The 19,226-nt window shown below is 37.7% G+C and overlaps 1 protein-coding gene across 1 annotated transcript in view; it reads right to left on the bottom strand.

The window, feature by feature from the left end:
- Positions 1-555: 555 nt before the first annotated feature.
- The window catches only part of LOC127636722 (rho guanine nucleotide exchange factor TIAM1-like), a 71,615-nt gene continuing 52,944 nt past the window's right edge, over positions 556-19,226 (bottom strand). Inside the window, exons 16-27 of the mRNA XM_052117411.1 lie at positions 10,491-10,718; positions 9,540-9,608; positions 9,201-9,326; positions 8,948-9,056; positions 8,239-8,418; positions 7,465-7,583; positions 7,228-7,336; positions 5,874-5,932; positions 4,553-4,649; positions 4,067-4,154; positions 2,612-2,784; positions 556-2,344 (exon numbers count right to left, since the gene is read on the bottom strand). Of these exons, the coding sequence (XP_051973371.1) occupies positions 1,803-2,344; positions 2,612-2,784; positions 4,067-4,154; positions 4,553-4,649; positions 5,874-5,932; positions 7,228-7,336; positions 7,465-7,583; positions 8,239-8,418; positions 8,948-9,056; positions 9,201-9,326; positions 9,540-9,608; positions 10,491-10,718 (1,899 nt within the window). The 3' untranslated portion in view covers positions 556-1,802. The remainder of the gene's footprint in view (positions 2,345-2,611; positions 2,785-4,066; positions 4,155-4,552; positions 4,650-5,873; positions 5,933-7,227; positions 7,337-7,464; positions 7,584-8,238; positions 8,419-8,947; positions 9,057-9,200; positions 9,327-9,539; positions 9,609-10,490; positions 10,719-19,226) is intronic.

Below are 19,226 nucleotides of genomic sequence, written 5' to 3'. Positions count from 1 at the left end.
TCAGTACACAAACTCCAGACAACATGAGTTGTGGAAAATAAATTGTGATCTAGGAGCTTTTTGTTTTTATAGATTTATACAAAGCTTGATATTGAAGAGAAGGCAAGTCTATCGCTCACAGCCTCCTTTTTAATTCCCGTCAAATATCAAGATGGCGCTACTGTGAATAAGTTCTATTCAAAACTAGCTGAGTATGTCCGCTGCACCTTATTCACATAAGTTCCATCTTTCACTTTTGACTGTATTTGACGCAAATGACAACAAGGCTGTGAGGGATACAGGTTCTTCTATGGGGGTGGGGTGGAAACACCTTTCCAAAAATGTCAGTACACATTATAATCCAGACAACATTAGATGCGATCTAGAGCACAGTGCAAACAGACTGTGGCACTCTACTGTGAATAAGGACTTTTCAGCCAAAATACATATTCCTTTTTAACAAGACAAGGCACATTACAAATACGAGTAACACCAAACTTTATTTGAAACACCACAATGGGTGTAGTGTTGACAGAACAGACCACATACAAAGTTATTTGGATAAAACTGCAAATATAAATTAGGAAAATTTATTTTAGGTTAATTGCTTCCACAGTATGAACATATGCCGTCTCAAAAAGGCAGAGAGTTAAAAGCAAAGGAGTTTGTAAATTTTAAATACAACAAATGTTTCCTCGGACAGAATCATTGAAAAGGGTCTCATTGCTGAAGGAAAAGTGATGATTGCATTTCATAAGTGGAAGGGCGTCTCTCATGTTTAAAATATACTGACATGGCTCTTTTTTTTTTTTTTTAGATCATTCCATGTCAAACCTAACTAATATACAGTACAAAATATCACAGAAGGTTTAAACTTCTCATAGACTGCAATAAATTACGAAAGAACAAATCCGCTACATGATCAACTGGAAATGGTTGCTCATCACTTTGTAGGGGTAGTGCTCAGATTTATAATGCATATTTTATTTAAATGGCTGAGAGAGCATTATGATTAGTTTAATTTCCTAACCTAAAAATCTAAATTACATTGCAGAGAAACATCTGTATCATTTGTATTTGAGAAAAATATCATTCTTTAATACTGGGGTGCTGGTAAACCTGTGAACAAATGATCAAAGACAGCAAGTGAGGAACGGTTGGGTTTGTAACAGGAACGGTCGTATCTAGCTACTTAAGAGACTGTTGGGTCATTTCCAGGGAATGTAATACTAAAGTTGTTGCTGTTCTCAACAAATCACTTGTGCCATTACAAAGAGCTAGCAAGAGTATACCAAGAATTAAGTCTCAAATCACTAAATAAAGAGGGGTAGAGGCGATATGAAGCACAAACTGAACTGCAGTTCAAAAACGTAAAATATTGACCCATGTTTTCACAAAATAAAATCGTTTTGGCAAGAACATCAACTAAAAGAAAGTGTAGCTGCCTGTTATCTGCACATGCATGTCAGGCACCATGTAAGTTTGAAGCCTTGATTAATAAATTGGCTGTACAGTGGGCTTCTGTGAACATTTCTTGTGATGTGTGGACTCAATAGGGTGGAGTGGTTTGAAACATCTAACGAAAGAGTTTTTTTTGTATGGTGCACAGGTCAGAGTTCTGGCAGGATTGTCAGTGCATTGTGTTCATGAAGGCTTGGACTTAGTAGTAATATGACCCAATCTCTCATGTAAGGCTTGTGTATTGCTTCACGAGTCTATAAACAAAAGTGTCACTGCTCTCGCACACTCTTATTTCAGTACTTTCATATAAATTCACAGGATCTGGTTGTTCCCCGTTGATGAAGGTCCTATTCCCTTTCCACTCAGAAGATGTCACTGTTACAGCTGTTGCTAAAATCATCTCTACGAACCCAAATGACCTCACAGTCCCTCTCTGAGGCGACACCCTCCACTGCACACTGCTTTCTCAGAAGGGTCAGCTTCAAAGGGGCGTGAGATTTCAGGGAGTGCTTGTCCTCTGAGAGTTCACTGAGATCTTTGTCTTTTTTTTCTTCATCTCCTTCCACACTAAGGGCCTCAAAAGACTCCTCCAGTCTCGGCTCAGAAGAAGGGCCCCGGACAGATTTGCAGTACTCGTCATCGTCGCTGAGGATGTCAGTCTCTTTCATGTCGCCCTCGTTCTTGTAGTGCTGCAGGTCAAACTGGTCCTCCACCCAGCGGTCTGTGTCTCTGATTGGTTGTTGGGGTTTCTGGAGTGAAGAGGATACCTTTGATGGCAGGGACTCTGTTGAGGTGATTGGTGGCAAGTCTTGGGTAGAGCCGTCGTTGAAAATCACATCCGTGTCAATGGTGAAACGGTTCCGGATCAGCTTCCGTTGGCCGAGGGTTCGAGATGGGGCTGAAACTGTGGACAAGCAGGAGAAGTTAGCACAAATACTTTTTTCCCTGCAAGGTTATTTTCGGTAAACTGTTTACATCAAGAACTCACATGGTTTAAATATGTTACATAATAATCAGGTCACCCTAATGGAACCATGGGAAAAAACTGGACCTTCATTAATTTTATGTGGAGTAAATAGGTAGCTTGCAGGAACACAGAAAGAGGAACAGAGATAAGGATGGTGAAAAAAATTTAATCAATGTTCAATTTGCATCAGACGGCCCGACCTACCCGCTCTGTTAATGATGGGTCGTGATCCTTTTAGAGCACAAAGCCGTTTCCCTCCAAAGGGAATGTACTGCTGATTGGGAGGTAAACTCTCGGTCTTCATTAACTGCCGTCGTTGTTTGTCCCTCAGGATGGAATGAACTGTCTTCAGGAAGTCTTTTTTACTCTCTGGAGAGCTGTAAAAAGCACATTCAGAATCTTAACTGAGAAACACAAAAGTACTTATATATATATTATATATATATTTATTATACACACACTTTTTGCTAATTGCTAAATGTTCAAACAAAACATTTTTAAAAACATGTTTAAAATGCTGTACACCCACATGCGATGAAGACTGTAGTCAAATCAGTCTTAAAGAAAAAGCTGCTTTATTCTGCATATGGTGCTGGATGCACATTCATGAATGTCACCATGTTGAGATCAAATGATCAGCTGAAGATTACTTGCTTTATCTCAATAATCCCCTATAATTGGACGTTTTCACTTGCGGAAAAAATAATGGCTGACTGCGAAGTCACATTTCTACAGTGGTATCGATAACTGCGAACATTTGCTCTTGCGTGATGCTGAATCTAGGCAAGTACTGTAGATATAACCGCAGACTCTAATTGGGGGCGGAATCTCAGAAAGAGGGTGGGGCTACTCCAAAAGAGGGTTGCACCAACTCCAAAAGCGAGCATCAATTCAACAGATGGTTAAGGTAAGGGAAAGGGTTAGGGGCATCTTTTTTTTTCCTGGCGGTTAGGAGCTCCCACCCCTTTTTGGAGTTCTGCCTGCAGCTATATCCTTCTCAGTCTAGGTGGCAATGTACATGTATGTCCAAATAAATCGCCTTCAGAAAGCAGCTCACATTCTTCACATCTCTTGCAATGCTCCGCGAACAGCAGACAAACGCTAACATTCATCACACCATTGCACATTCAATGCACCCGCGGCAGACAAACACAAGTGTCGTTTTGTATATCTAACGTTTTTCTTGTTTTAAAGGGGGCGTGACCAAACATTTTGAAAAACTGCCTTTAAGGAAAGACACCGCAAGTAGAAATTTAGCAAAACATTTCACAACAGGAAGTTTGTTGGGTTTAACACGATTAAGCAATGGATATACTGTTCAATATGAAAACAAAAATTGACACGTTCTTTTTTCTGAAATAATAAGGAACATGTTTGTAGTAGCTGACTTCCTAATCACTGTGGGGATCTGAATTTACCCTAATACACACAGTAGATTAAAAGTAACCTTGGGACCAGAGCTGTTACTATAATTCACAGTGCCTAAGACACATTTTTCATTTGTGGTCCCCCTCTCCCCTAGGCCCAATGAGTTGTGCTATACCAGAGGACTGTAGAGGGTTTAAGTATAAAATTAGAGGAAATAAAAATAATCCTCATGGGCATTCAATCTATGTCAGCTCTCAGGACTGTTGTGTGGAGTTCTAGAACTCAGCTCACCTGCAGCAGATATGAAACGTCCTTTCAGGTCTCCCTTCAGATTCTGACCTCATGTGAATAATCTCACACATTGCTGAGCCATCTGAATCTGAGTAAAAACAAATATCAGTTAGAGATAAGTGGACAATCACTGTGGGAAACCCTGAACAGGAATGACCTCTGAACTGGACAAATGATGTAGACCGTACAAAAGTTCTTGCAAATATAGAAGTGTTATACAAGGCATCTTCTGTAGCAAGTCCCACAAGATTAGAACAGGGTTAGTGAACTTCAGCCAAGGGATATGAATCGGAGTACAGACCCTAGGTTGACCCAGTTTCTGAGGGATGGCCTTTTGCCCCCTCATCAATAGGGAATAACAAAAATCTCAGCCTGATCCCATACAAATGTTCCACAGGCCACAACCAAGCAAACTTTTTGTAAATATATTATGTCAAGTACTGTATGATAAGGGCTCATTGGAATGATTGGTATAACATTACTCACTAGGCAGGTTGCGAACTTGGAGAGCGTCAGTAGAAATCATGTGTCTAAAACGAAATGGGTCTCTCTCATCAAGGACTGATGCTCTGTGAGATCCACCCTGAGACAAAAATAATACCAAACACAGGTTTAGATAATACAGCACATCCACTTAAAACTTAAAAACAAACTTTTACCTGAGGAGACCAGAAAACAGACCAGGGGCTTTATTACAGAAACATCCTGAGGGGCCGTTCACTCTACGTGTATTTGCATCGGTCTATGCTGCTTTTAATTGTTTACAATGAAAAACATACGATTTGATATCTTTGACCGTTGCATTGCGCCTCGCCATTTTCTTAGGGTCTCACAAGAGCACCCCGTTTTTAAGAAGCTGCGTCATTTTGATGAACGTTAACTTTTAAAATGCTTCAAGACACGTGCATTTTGTTCCATTTGTTGCATCACGTTTATTTAAAAAAAATTGAATTATGTGTTTGTTTTGAACAGCCCCTAACTCTAGAATCTAATCTTGTGTTTAGTAATCATGGTGATTTCCATTAGGACTTTTTGCTATCATTAAATTCTTGTCAAATGATCACAGATGGTCCGTTGGATCTCGGATGGTCCACTGTGGCAACACCTAAAGTGAGCAGCCGAAAGAAGAAATTCTTGCAGTAGTGCAAGTCCGATATATCAGCCAATAACGGTTTCATTGAGCAATTTTCTGTATATCTTATTTGTTATCATTTAATTATTTTGTCAGATCTTAAAGACAGGATGTAGTAAAGGCAGTAGTGACAGACCGCTATATCGCCATTGATAATTTTTTCATTTGAGCAAATTTGTGTACATCTCATTTGCTATCATTAATTTCATAAATGATATTAGCGCTATCATAATGGCCATCGTCCACCTTGCACACTAGATATCGGTATATAAAAAAATAAATAAATATAAAAATGTAACGGTTGACCATAATGGGAGGTTTCTGTAATGCGTTCTTTTTGCAGAAATATATTCTGTAAACCAGAAGTAATTTTAAGGGATTGTATATGCATTATATTTGTATGAATATCAGACTATGAGAAGCAATATAAATAATTCACAAATATGTGAAAGGTCTCTGACTCATTGGTTACAGAGTTTTGTTGGCCATGTGAAGAGCAGATGTGACAGTAGAAATAATAAAGTACAAGGCATCCCTGTATCACACTTGACACGTGCCCTTCAATAATAAAAAAAAACCCACACCTCTTAAAAGCACTATGCTGTTAGATCTTAAAACTACCTTTGCAAGACTATGTCATTTCTAGAAATGAATAATGAAGCAAAAAGCACTTACGATTTTTTTCTTGTGCTTGGAGCAGTCTTTATACACAAAAACAACTGCCGTTTTGAAAACTGAAGGAACATTAAAAGAGAAAAGGAATAAAACATTAATACAAGACTCCATATGCAACTCTGAACATTTAGAATACAAAAGCTTGGGGCACTTTTCAGTATAGTTTGAATAAAAACATGACCCTGTAAAACCTTTCTAACCTACAACACTGGCAAAATGACCCATTTTCAAAGCATTCAAAAGAATCCTTTTGAAATGTCCCATTCTTTTATTTTTTTTATATTTATTCATTTAAATTTGTATTATTATTATTATTATTATTATTATTATTATTATTATTATTATTATTATGCAAACAAGGAATGTGACCGTATTTACATGTAACAAATACAAAATAACCAAGGCAAACAAACATACCAACATGACAATTCTATCTCCTGTATGTATATATATATATTTTGTGTGTGTGTGTGTGTGTGTGTGTGTGTACGTAAGTGTATCTGGGTGTTGGGGTGGAAGCATAAAAACAAAAGAACATCTAGAAATGTATAACAGATATAACTATAGTAAAAACAAATAATGACAATAATAATAAACTCAAATCATTAAGAATGGGGAGGGGTGGTTGGAGGACGAGGGCAAAATAATAATAGAAATAAATGATTATAAGGCTGCCTCTGATCCCTCCTTGGCCACGTCATAAGTTAGTTCCCTGCCCATGTCATGCCATAACGGGCAGTCAGGGACAGATGCCGCTGGGCACAGGGCCCAAGGCCCAAGGCCCACACCCCCATCCCCCAGGACATTCCCCACATGCCTGTGTTGGTCCCCCCTTTCCTCCTCCTCTTCAATAGGTGTGTATGTGTCAACTAGTGTGTATTGGATTAAAAAAAAGCAAGGCGTGCAGCGTAAAACCAGCCCAGGCCGCCACCACCACACATGCCACACTTACCCTGTGTTGTTTTTCCTCCCTTCCCTTTTATCCTTTTTCTGATGCATTCCTTGTTAAGCTCTAAATAGATGTGTATGTATCTCAGCTAATGTGATGCATGCAATGCAGAACCAGCCTAAGGGCAAGAAATCCAGGGCGAAAAAGTGCGGGGGGATGGCGGGAAGGTACAAGCCCCAAAATGATGTGTTGGAATCATTGAAAATCAAATTTGAAATCAAAATACTTATACTGTAGATGCAAATATAATGCTTTAAGAGCCATTGGACAAGGTGGTTCCTCTAATGCCATTGTGCCCAAAGACACAGCTGGCCTTTTTCAGATGTAGGAAACCATTGCTGTAGGTAACAGAATAATAAGAGAACAGGATTCCATTTTGGAAAGAAATGCTTCAAGTGCACTGACCGAAAGCAGCCAGCTCTGGGTCTCTCTTCCCCTTCATGAGGGAAGACGTTGGGTTGATCCAGACCAATGTGTCATGCAGTAAGAGGTCACCCATTGACAGATCAGCAACCTGAGTAGCAAGAATGCATAATGCCATAATGTGTCTTTATGGGAACTAACTACTAGTATAAAAAGATATCAATTTGCTTTGCAAAGTTTTACAAGTCAAAGATTACTTGGAGACTGGAGGCATTTTACCTCTTTCTTGTCAGAGCTCTGCTCACTGATAAGCTGGTCGAAAACAGCTCCATACTCCTCGTGAATCTTCTGCATCTCATTTATATGACTCGCCACTTTGTTCATGGCTTTCATAGCAACTACAAAGGAAGAGAGACAGCATTTAATAGATTGCATGATCTAAAGACAATTACACAGTGAGTAAGTGTTGTTGGTTGATTACTTCTGAAATCTAATTTGGATTACAAGTTCAAAATGAAATCGATATGTACTCGCGTAATCATAAAAAGAAACAATCTGATTACGCATTTAAAAATTTACTTGATTTTTGTAATCCGATTTCCTATTTCAGATAGTCACGTTGTTCATTACTACAACAATTAACACTTGCGCATAAAAATATTTTTTTTTATTAATGCATTTTTTCACCTTTTTTACATTAGTCAAAGGTTCTTGCACCAAAGACAGTTGTCATTTAGTTTTACATGACTATTTCCATTTTCTCTGTATGGCCCTTAGTATTAAACAGACAGTGTTTTCTACCGTGCATTTAAGACTTCTATGTACAGTAAATGATCTCTTGATTGTGAAGTACAATAATTCCATTAATATTAGATACTATTAAAGCAAGCAAAATCCTGTCATCCATTCAATGTTCCCTTTAAAAAAAAAAAAAGAATTAAAACCTGCTTATCTTGCTCAGTACGTCTGTATATGAGAGTTATTTTACATTACACTAAAAATAGATCTAGCCAATGTTTTATGCAACATTAGTATTCAGATCTCCATATTTACCATCCAGGTGGTAGTGCTCCTCGCTGTCAGGGTCGGTGAGAGAATAAAGCTCTCTCAGCAGAAGTGGGTATTTTAAGACTCTCTGAATGGGTTTGATCAAGTAGGACTCCAGTGTGGATGAATGCTGTTGCCTGGGGTTCCTCTCTGCCAGGAACGCCTTGAACTCTGGGTCCGTTTTAGCTGCATCAAAAACATAGGAGAAATTAAATGATTCATTATTTACTTGAATGCATTTAACTATATGTATATCATTCATTGAAATATTTTAGTGTCTGTAAAACCAGGTTCACTCTTCCCACACAGAGTTCATGCCGGTCAATCATTCTACATCAGTGAGAGTGCTATTGTATACACGGATTGCCTTAAGAAATGCCATTTATACAGAAAGAGAATAGAGCACTCAAGAAACCAAGAATGGTCCATCAACAGCAATCCTTCAGTAAAAATGCTTTGGTGTGTATAGCATGCAAGAAAAAAGCAAAAAAAAACTTTCTGCTTCTAGCTTTGAATAAACTATGTTTGTTAGGCTTTCAGGAAAAAAAAGTAGAGCTCAATGCATGTAGGCACTTAAACTTAAAATGCTAAACTAAAATGGCATGTTTAAGATACCTCGAGAAAGCAAAGGCTCTCCTGCACTTTAAATAGAGCTGTATGTGCTAATGCTTTTTGCAAATCAGTCTCTGAGAGTGTAGTGGCATGGTGGCGTTACCTTTGGTCAGGACCTTGGGCACTTTTGTGTGGCTGGCACAAAATGCACTGTAGAGCTTAAAACGGTCTGCATAGTACAGGAATGATCCGCCAAGAGAAAACAGAACTTTCTGCAAGTTAGAAGAGACTTCATTAGAGATCATCGAGAGAGAAAAATAAAAAGTGCAATCAAGAGGTTATAGTACCATTACTTGGTGGTAATTACATTATTGATGAAACTGCAAGGGCATAAGTGTTTACAAATATAACCACACCTTGAATTGATCCACTCTCTCCAGATTGCCTAAATCTGGAACTAATCTGGTTCCATCCTCCAGAGTCTTGAGAAACTCCACTTGGAATTCAACCATCTCCACCAAGTTCCCAAAAAGCACATCCAGCTAAAAGTAGTCACAGATTTGGAGAATAAATTCAAATGGGTTTCAAAAATCATACAAAGATTGATTGATTGATGCCAACATTCTGCCAAACATCTTTTGTGTTTTAAAACGTAATTTTTGGGATTATGATCACTTTAAATAATTATGAAATACATTTTATTATAAATTATAGCATGACTTGATAATTTGATGAAACTACTGCATGCAACTCACCTCATCTTGTGAGAGGAAGCTCTCCTTCTGCAGAGGGTTCAGGTAGCGCTCTATCAGAAAGTTCAGGTCCTACAAAAGAGAAGGAATTAGACTTGTTCATCTTTGGTTTTAGTGTATCTTTTACCCTTTACTGTTGCAGTAGTTTCATGCAGCAGTTGTTCTTTTTCTGTATAGATGGTAATGGCTAAAATACATTTAAGCTAAAATAAATGGTTCTATGCATTTTCAAGTCTGTATTGTACAATATTAAATATTGTAATGCAATGTGTAGTGGTAAAAAGGGCCATAAATTCATTAATGTTGTGAGACATTTGTTCATTTACATAAAATCAAACTTAAAGGGATAGTTCACCCAAAAATGAAAATTCTCATTATTTACTCGCCCTCATGCCATCCCAGATGTGTATGACTTTCTCTTTAGCAAAAATGAAGACTTTTAGAAGAATATCTGAGCTCTGTAGGTCCTTACAATGCAAGTGAATAGCAAAAAAAAACAAAAAAACATAAAAGGCAGCATAAGTTATCCATACGTCTCCAGGGGTTAAATATATGCATTCAGAAGCAACAGTATAGGTGTATGTGAGAAACGGCTCAATATTTAAATCCTTTATTTCTATTAATCTCAAATTTCACATTCAGTTTCTCACTCAGTGATTGCATCGCTTCAGAAGACATACATTTAACCACTGGAGTCTTATGAACTACTTTTATGCTGCCTTTGTGATTTTTGGAGCTTCAAAAGTTCTAGCCACAATTCACTTACATTCAAAAGGACTTACAGAGCAGAGATATTTTTAAAAAAAAATCTTAATTTGTGTTCATCATAAGAAATGCACATCTGGGATAGCATGAAAGTGCGTAAGTTATGAGAATTATAATTTTTTGGTGAACTATCCCTTTAAAACATTTAATACAAATAGACATTAAAACTGTGCAGCACTAGATACTTACCTTAACATAGGTCCTCTCAGTGTCCACCAGCTCACTGATGACCTTACGGAGTTTATCTGCGTCAGAGAGCTGGCGGGGGGTGAAGAGGACAGGCAGTGGTACAATGGGGCTGGGCGCACAGGATGAAGGCGAGGAAGACGTGGATGAAGAGGAACAACAGGAAACAGGACCCTCAGTGGAATTTATATCATGGAGGTTATGGCAGAAAGCAGTCATCTGCCCTGTACTCTGCAGAGAGAAACAAAATGGAAAAATGTGGGTTAAAAACTAGTTTCAGCAGCAGAAACAACTTAAAACCAACCAAGAGAAACAAGAAACTGGGCCTTCATTCCGCCATGAAGGAGTGGCAAAAGGACACATGATCTCAACTAAAACAGTTCACACTTCCTAGACTAATCCTCAACTTGTCCATTTAAACCAAACATCCCTTTGTAAAAAAGAAAGAGTACCATTTAAAAAAACTCAATGGAAACCAAAGGCAGTAGTACGTGAGGAGACATTAGTACAAGTGTGTGTAATGGGTTCAAACATGGTTTGGTTAATCCAAAACAGTTTGACAAATGCATAAAATACTTGAATGAGAAAAACAATGCAAAAAACCATTTGAATTGGAAAACTGAAGTCTCGGTCACACAATCAGTTGTTAAACCCAGCTTTTAAAATCTCTACTTGCAACATGCACATACCCACACAATTATTTGGACCATTTAGACTCCGAGAGCAGCATAACACATTCAGGTACACCAACATGCACACAGCTACAGTGCTCTGGCTGAACTCCAAAGACAAGGCACATCATGTCTAAGAAAACATGGCTGGGTACAGTGTAATTAGAAGTTCCTGTGAGGTAAATAACTTTAACAGGCTCCATGTCAGACTGCTTAAATGCCTTGTTCTAATTCAGGACTGAACAGTTTGTCTCCTCTTGGGAAATCCGGGGATGGGAGGATTTTCCATCGAAGAGTGTCAACAAGTTTTCCCAAGAGTACATCATCTCCTTGACTATCAGTATTTATGATTGCCACTTTCCAAAACACTCTTACACAGATCAATATACAGCATGTGTATTTTTAAAAGCTTCTTTCCGATATAGTGTCATTTTACCTTCACTGAATGTTTCTTGGTAATGCGAGTCATTTCTGATTCAAAATACACATTCATATGAAGCATTTAGCTTCCAGAGAGCAGAAAGGAAACTAATAAAAGTCCACACAAAAATTAAATACAACATTTTGCTTTAGTTAACGGGAGAGTTCACCCAAAATGGAAAAGATATACAGAGGAACAATGTTACAACAAAATTGGGTAAATGACAGAATTTTCATTTTTGGGCTCACCATTCACACATACTTTGGACAAATTGGTCTCATTTTCAGGAGAACCGCCAAAATAATAATATTTAATATTAGATAATATTGTTTAAAATCTTATGATAAACAGAATTTTTTTTAATTTTATTTTTTTATTGTTTTTAATTTTATTTGTGAACATGCAATTCTGGTTCGGTTCACTCAACCTCATTTTGAAAAGACTAAATGTATTCCACTAGGTGTCAGAAAGCATAAGAATTTTTTTTCTCCATCACAACATACAGATCTGAAATGTAAGTGATTCTCTAATGCATTTTTGCCCTCACAGATGTGCTCATCCATAGACATTCAGTCTAATTTTCAGTTCAAGCACCAACTTTGTTGTTTCACTGAATATCTTAGCCTCTGAGTGGACTAGAAGCTAGGTGTCATTAGAAAGTGGAGATTATATCATTTTGTCAACATTTTATCATCAAGAGTCAAAAACATTCTGATAATTTGATAAACATGCATTTCCTTCTGGATGACATTTTGTTCTGGACATCCAAGATATAACAATGGATTATTCACACAACCAAGCTCACAGACAAGGAAACAAGGGCTCATTTAAGAGAACTTCCTAAGGTAAAAGCAGATATAAAGTTTAGCTATTTGGGGCTTACAGCAGCAGTTATTGGAGCATAAGAGACATTTGAATTTGATGGCTAATTGTCAATATGAATTTTTTGAGGCCTTAAGTGTTATTTTAATATTATAAATGCAGAAGTGATGGGTTTTGAAAAGTTAATATTCTAATCTTTCAAATGATACCTCATAGGCCTATCTTGTGTGTAAAAAGAGCCCGCACACATTAGCATGCTTTAACCAGCCTGGACATACTGAAGGGAGGCGGAGCAATGGAGGAAAGCAGTTAAAAAAAGATATTTTGGGTAAAATGCAGTTTAAGCTAAATCAGCAATAGACATGTGCATTTATACAATTTTTATATTGCAATAATTGCTGAAGTGCTTAAATGCGGTATACAGTATTATTACATTATAAAACGGGTTGAAATATTAACCAACTTTGTACACAAAAATTACACAATGCCTTAATATTTCCACAATTCAGACTCTACCCTTTTAGAAGAGTGATTAAAAAGTTTAATATATATAAAAATAATAATATTGGCAAATGTCTGACTAACATCTGTGGCATGTTATTGATTACCACAGAAAATAATTTGGACTCAACCCATCAGTTTTGAATAGGGAACAGAACACGTTTACAGTACTACACTTACAATGAAAGTCAATGGGGCAAGCATTCCAGGGGATTAAAAGCAGAAATTATCCATTTGTAATTTTGTTAAAAAGGAATGTTTCAGGATTAATACAAATTAAGCTCAACTGACAGTATTTGTGGCATATTGATACAGCAATAAAAATATATTTTTCTTAAAAAAAAAAATAAAAAAAATTGGCCCCGTTCACTTCCATTGTTATTTCCTCACTGTACTCTCAATCTTTACTTTTAAGTGAATCAATGCATTTTTGTTGTAATTAACATATTTGTTATTCGAGCTGTAAAGTTGTTTAAAACATAAAGGACTTCTTATCTAGATGGATGAATTTCTGGTTACACGTCAATGACCTGTAGCTGTCGGTCGAGTTTGCTCCATGTAAAGTGTTCTACTATGTCCCTTCCTGGTCTCAGCTACATTTTAGCTGGGCATGATAAAAGTTGAAAGATTGGATACAGCTTTGTACAGTTTGGGTTGGCAAGCTACTTTATCACACAAGTCCCATGTCAACACTTAAGTGTAATCATACTGCCGAAATAATGGTTATACAGTACTTTTGATACCGTGTGATAATTACAAATTTAAACATTTATACATTACTCTGAACTCGTTTTTTAGAAAATATACAATACTTTCAGAGGTAACCTGCCAGCATCATAAAGATTGTATTTAACCCAGAATATTCCTTTAAACAATTGAAACTGGTGCATAACGATGTACATCATACTGTATATACCATACTAAGCTGCCACATGTGTCACAACATACAATGTGTTATAAAAATGGAGCTCATGAGCTGTTAAACACTTGATTAAGTTCCACAGAAACCCACACACACACACACACACAGAAACACACGCTTATGCTCACCAGTTGCAGCATGTCGTAGATGGACTCAGAGCGTTTGGAACTCCTGTCTCTCCACAGCACAGACATTCTGCCCAGAGGTCACAGATTTCACAGTATAGTGACCCGTAACAAAAATACAGGATGTGCCTCCACCTTCAACTTATCTTCACGCAGAAGAAACTGCCACTGCCCAACCGTGAGAGCAGGAACGGAGTTACTGATCAGCACAAAAGAAACTGATAAACTGAGTGTCTACTTTACTACCAATTCCACAATCCTCAAAGCTTACTGCTCCACATAGCCTCCTCCCTCCCTTCCCTTCAGTGTATGCTTGTCTGAGCTGGTTTTTAGCTGGATGGATGGAATTTGGAGCTGACAGCTGTGGTGGTACAGTAAACACACATAGATGGAAAGAAAATAATAATCTGGTTGAGAACAGGAAGAGGAGGACAGAATGGGAGGGCACGGGTTGGGAAAGTCAAACATCATCCGTTCCCTCTGTTAGCACAGCATAACACAGCTGAAGATCACAGCTCTCCCAGATGAAAACATCAACAAGACAACAGTGTGGCAAATTCAAACTTTTTATTTTGCATTGCTTCATATAAAAGAGCTGTGACGCAGTGGTTCGCAAACAGTCTCAAGGTACATGGAGCGGAGGTGCTCACGCAAGTGGCACCGGTTCAAATCTGGCCTGCGCAATACGGTTTCCTCTCTTTCCCAATCATTTTCTGTCACTTTCACTACCGTACATGTCTCCTTCGATAAAGAGCTCAGTCAAGGGCTAATGTTCCACTAGTTAACCCATATTTAAGCACAACTTGAGTTTTAACCTCCTGAGACCGGAGCGTGACTGTTGCATGAATGGTCCATTCCCCTTTTTGATTTGTAACTAGTAGCCCTTAAGAAACATATGGTATGTTAAAACCATGATAAAATAAAAATTGTGAATATATGTACTGATTACCATTGTCCCATGTCAGCCAAACATGTTGAGTGCTCCAAACATCATCTGCAGCCTGAAACTGAACGTTTGGCTGTATTTTAGGAGTGAATGCACTTCAGGATCTATAGGATACTCCCAAACTAGGGAATTACTTTATCTTCAGTGTCTGTCTGTAATGGTCTTCGAACAATTTGAAATGCACCTTAATCTCAACTCCATATACAGCCTCTGAAAGTAACATTTTCAGCTTTTGGATGCATCATTGATTCACAAAGTGATAATTCACAGTGAATATAGGATATTTTAAGGAAACCGTTGTCCACCCATGTGGACGGTAGGTTCCAATGAGGTTAATAAATAAAATCACAAAAGCACCATAACCCAGAGGTAAGAGGAATAGCTCACTCAAAAAGGAAAATTACATCATAAGTTCATGCACAAACTTGTTTTTAGTGCTGAAAATGAGCCACTGTAAATGAGCTTCTAATATAGCGCCCATGAAGATGTCAAGGACCTCAAGAGTTTTCACAAAAACAAAACAAACAAAAAAGCCATAATTTCAGGTTGGGTCTCAAAACCCACCGTCTGCCTTCAAAACACTTGAAATTATACACACAAATGGCAACAGACGTCAAGATTCAGTTAATAATGACATTTTTTGTGTTGTTGGTTACCAAAACCATCAGAAGACTTGTAATGATGCATGAGCCACGTCTACTACTTTGATACTTGTGGCTCTTGTTTTAAGTTTGTGTTTCAAGCGAGTCACTATGCACTGCCAGAGCATTTAAAAAAAGATGAACTGGGATATAAAACATCTCCTTTTGTGTTCCACAAAAGAAAAAGTAATGTGGGTTATGCATTGACAATAGAGCAAAACCACAGACATGTCTCCAAGAATCTAAAATCCCCCAAACACACACTAACAACAAGAGTAAACTAGATATTCACAACGGACCAGACAATTCCTGATGGAAAACATGGATACATGTTCACAGTCATACCTTCACTCATTTAGCCAGAGCTCTGTCACAAGTCCAAACCTGCTTGCACCATTAAAGGAATCTCTCAGCAAAAAAGACAAATTACACATACCCACAACCACACACATTCTCGAAGGGAGCCATCACTGCCCTGTTGTGTCATGAGGCTTCATCTTATCAATATATAGACTCAAAAGTACACAGGAAGAGGAATGCTTCCTCTACACTGAAAGTGAAAGTGTAGAGATGCCACTTATCAGTCTCAAAAACTGACTTTAGAACCATTCAAAATTCACATGCACCACTATATTCAAATTTTATTGTTGAATCTTGAGAAAAAGCTAAAGCATTTTTTTGTGCTACCCCAGCTAAAGTCACAGTGGTGAATGCACAGCTCTGTTTTGTTATTTTTTTTTAGAGCTGGGTATTGATACGGATTTCCTGTTTCTATTAGATTTTGATACAATTTGATTTTGATTCATATGGGTATATTTCGGTTATAGTGTCAATATTTATGACATATGAAAGAAATGGTCAACTAATGCTGTAAATTATACAGAGAGCTATTGTAGTACTTGTTAATTATGAAAATATGAATACAAATATTAAAAACGGCTCAAACCATGCAGTTTCATTGCCTTTTTTTAAACAGAAACAACCAAAACAGACAGAGAACTATAACGCTGAAGATCAATTTTGGGATTTTAAGAATCAGTATCAAAGCTATTTCAAATGAAGATTGCAATGAATCAGAAAAATCTATATATTTAGGCTACCCAGTTTGTCAACATACAGCAGTTAGAACTGTTATCTGTAGTACACTCTGTACTCTTAGAAAAGCTTTACAATTTTAAGGAGATCCTATATATTAAAATAGTTTTACAGCAACAAAAAATGCAGTAACTAGTATTTTGGCAGAAAGTTACCATGGTATTTTTATGTAAGAGCAGGGTTGGTTTGCATGCTAAAGAGCTAAAGATTAATTTAAGAAAGTCCTTCACTTATCCAATTTTCTCACTCCCTTTCACCTTCTCACAACTCACCTCACACACAAGTTTAAAAGCTTTGCAGCACCTCTGAGCATTTACAAATGGCAAAACATCCAAATCCATAAATGACTCTGGAGATTTCACAGGATGCAGGTTGGAACAAGCACAAAGCTCTGGTAGCACATTGTGCTTCCTCAAACCAACCACGACTAAAGAATCCTCCACTGCAAACCTCCCTTTCCCTTCCATACTGTACACGCACACACACAAAGCTAAGCCATGATGATGAGAAAAGTCAATATTTAGACAGTTAACAGCCCAAATCCATGAACATGCATTTATATTTTCCTCCAGAGTGATATCTCGAGGCAAACTGCTCGGCTGGATGAACTCTCATTGTACAGTAAATAAGTCTAGCAGGAAAAGTAGTTTTGGGGTTTTGCTGGATGATGTACCTGCCCCTGATGAGATACATGTAATCATTATCAAGCCTGAAATAACGAAGTCCTCCTGTACTTTGACTTCTGGGTTGTCTGTGTCCTCCGGCGGGTCTCTCCATAATTTATCAGCATTAAGCGTTTTTGAATCAATGTGCATAATCAAGCAATTAGAATGCAGAGCTAATTAAAGGAGATGCCCCTCTTCCCCTTCTCCCTCACCTCAAAGAGAGAAAAGAAAACAGAAGTGACGTGAGATAATAACGATAACCAGCCATGTGATTAATCTGGAAAGAGGACAGAATGAATCCCATAAATTATGCCAAGCTGAATCAGCCTTTCTCTACATGTCATTCGGTCAAACACACAAGACACAAACATGACTACAGTACAAGGGAAACCTTAATGTTCTCAAAACGAAATAACAGAGAGGGAGAGTGTTTAATCTGGTTTTTGCCGAGTCTAATTAGTTTTTCTTACTCGTGAATCTGGCATATTTCACCCGATGATCAAATTACTTCTTAGGAGCAATCAGGAAGGTTTCGGTTCAAATGCATTTGAGAGAAATGGACCGATTCCAGACTAGCAGAAGGGGAATATCATTGGGAACATGCAACATTTTGGGCCTGTGGTCTGACAACCATGCTAAAAAGACCAACATGAATTTCCATGCTGGTCCAGGCTGATTTTTTCAGAAGGTTTGGTGTTGGTCTAGCTAGATGACCAGCATAAGAAAGCTGTACATCAGCAAAACTTAGAGAAGCTGGTTGACTAAAGAGCCGTTCAGACTGAACACGTATTTTCCCTAACAATGCTAGACGCAGTGCAATTAATATTACTGAGTGCAGGTGTCACGAAATACACTTTTAAAAAGTTGATGGATGTTCTTTTTAACCTCACATGGCATCTATAAAAATGTGGCGCTCCAGTGTGATACGCTAAAAAAAAAAAAAAAAAACGAGAAGCAACGCAATGGACAAAGATTTCCATCTAGCGCATGTTGCATAGAAAAACAGCATGGACAGAGGCAAAAACAATGTTCATGGTAAACAGCCCCTAAGTCAGTCTTACTGGTTAAGTTATTTAAAAGAAAGTAGTAAACGTATGCAAATATTTTAAGCTCTAAGCCTTCATCAGGCAAAACATTTTCAAAGTTAGCCCCAAGTTAAAACTTTACAGTTGTTCAAAGAAATTTGAGCATTAATATATATATTTTTTTCTTTTTTCCTCCATTTTGCTGCATTCTTGTCTGTACCTGTATCAAACTCAGGTTGGATTTGAATACTATCTATAATAATAATAAAAAAATATATAATTCTCCAGCCAAATTTCATGAGTTCACTGGTTAAAATAGTTCTGGAGCGCATTAAAGTCAATGGATTTGGCATGCTGTCCATAATGAAGGGGCTTGAGCACAGGACTGGGTTTGAGCTCTTAGATGCCACCCCCCAGACCATAGCAAGAAATAGAATGACAATTTCAAAAATACTTAAATTGAGTCTTCAGAAGTCTTGGTATATGATACATTATTCTTTATGGCTGTTGTGACCACTTAAAAATTATTTCAATTGTGTGTTGTTTCACACCAAAACTCATCGTATCCCTTCAAAAGACTTGGAATATGACACACAAGCCACATCTACTACTTTTTATACATTTGGCTCTTGTTTTAAGTGAGTCACTATCCAATGCAATTGGTATAGGCATTATAAAATATAAAATGTGGAGATGGGGATGTAGAGGTATGCTGGAAGAATCGTTACCAGTGTGAGGGAAGCAGCTGCTTGTATATCCTTGAAAACAAGCTCCTCCAGAACTTACATGTTGAAAATTGTGGAATTTCCACATTGACAAGCTTGTGAGGACACCAGCATCTCATGCTGTGGACCAGCATTCAAACCTCAACATATGTGACCATAGATAGAGCAGCAACCAAGAAT

This window comes from Xyrauchen texanus, chromosome 44 (assembly GCF_025860055.1).
Source record: "Xyrauchen texanus isolate HMW12.3.18 chromosome 44, RBS_HiC_50CHRs, whole genome shotgun sequence".
Classification (NCBI taxonomy): Eukaryota; Metazoa; Chordata; class Actinopteri; order Cypriniformes; family Catostomidae; genus Xyrauchen; species Xyrauchen texanus.
The sequence above is the reverse complement of the archived record's forward strand: the minus strand, read 5'-3'. Positions and strand labels throughout refer to the sequence as shown.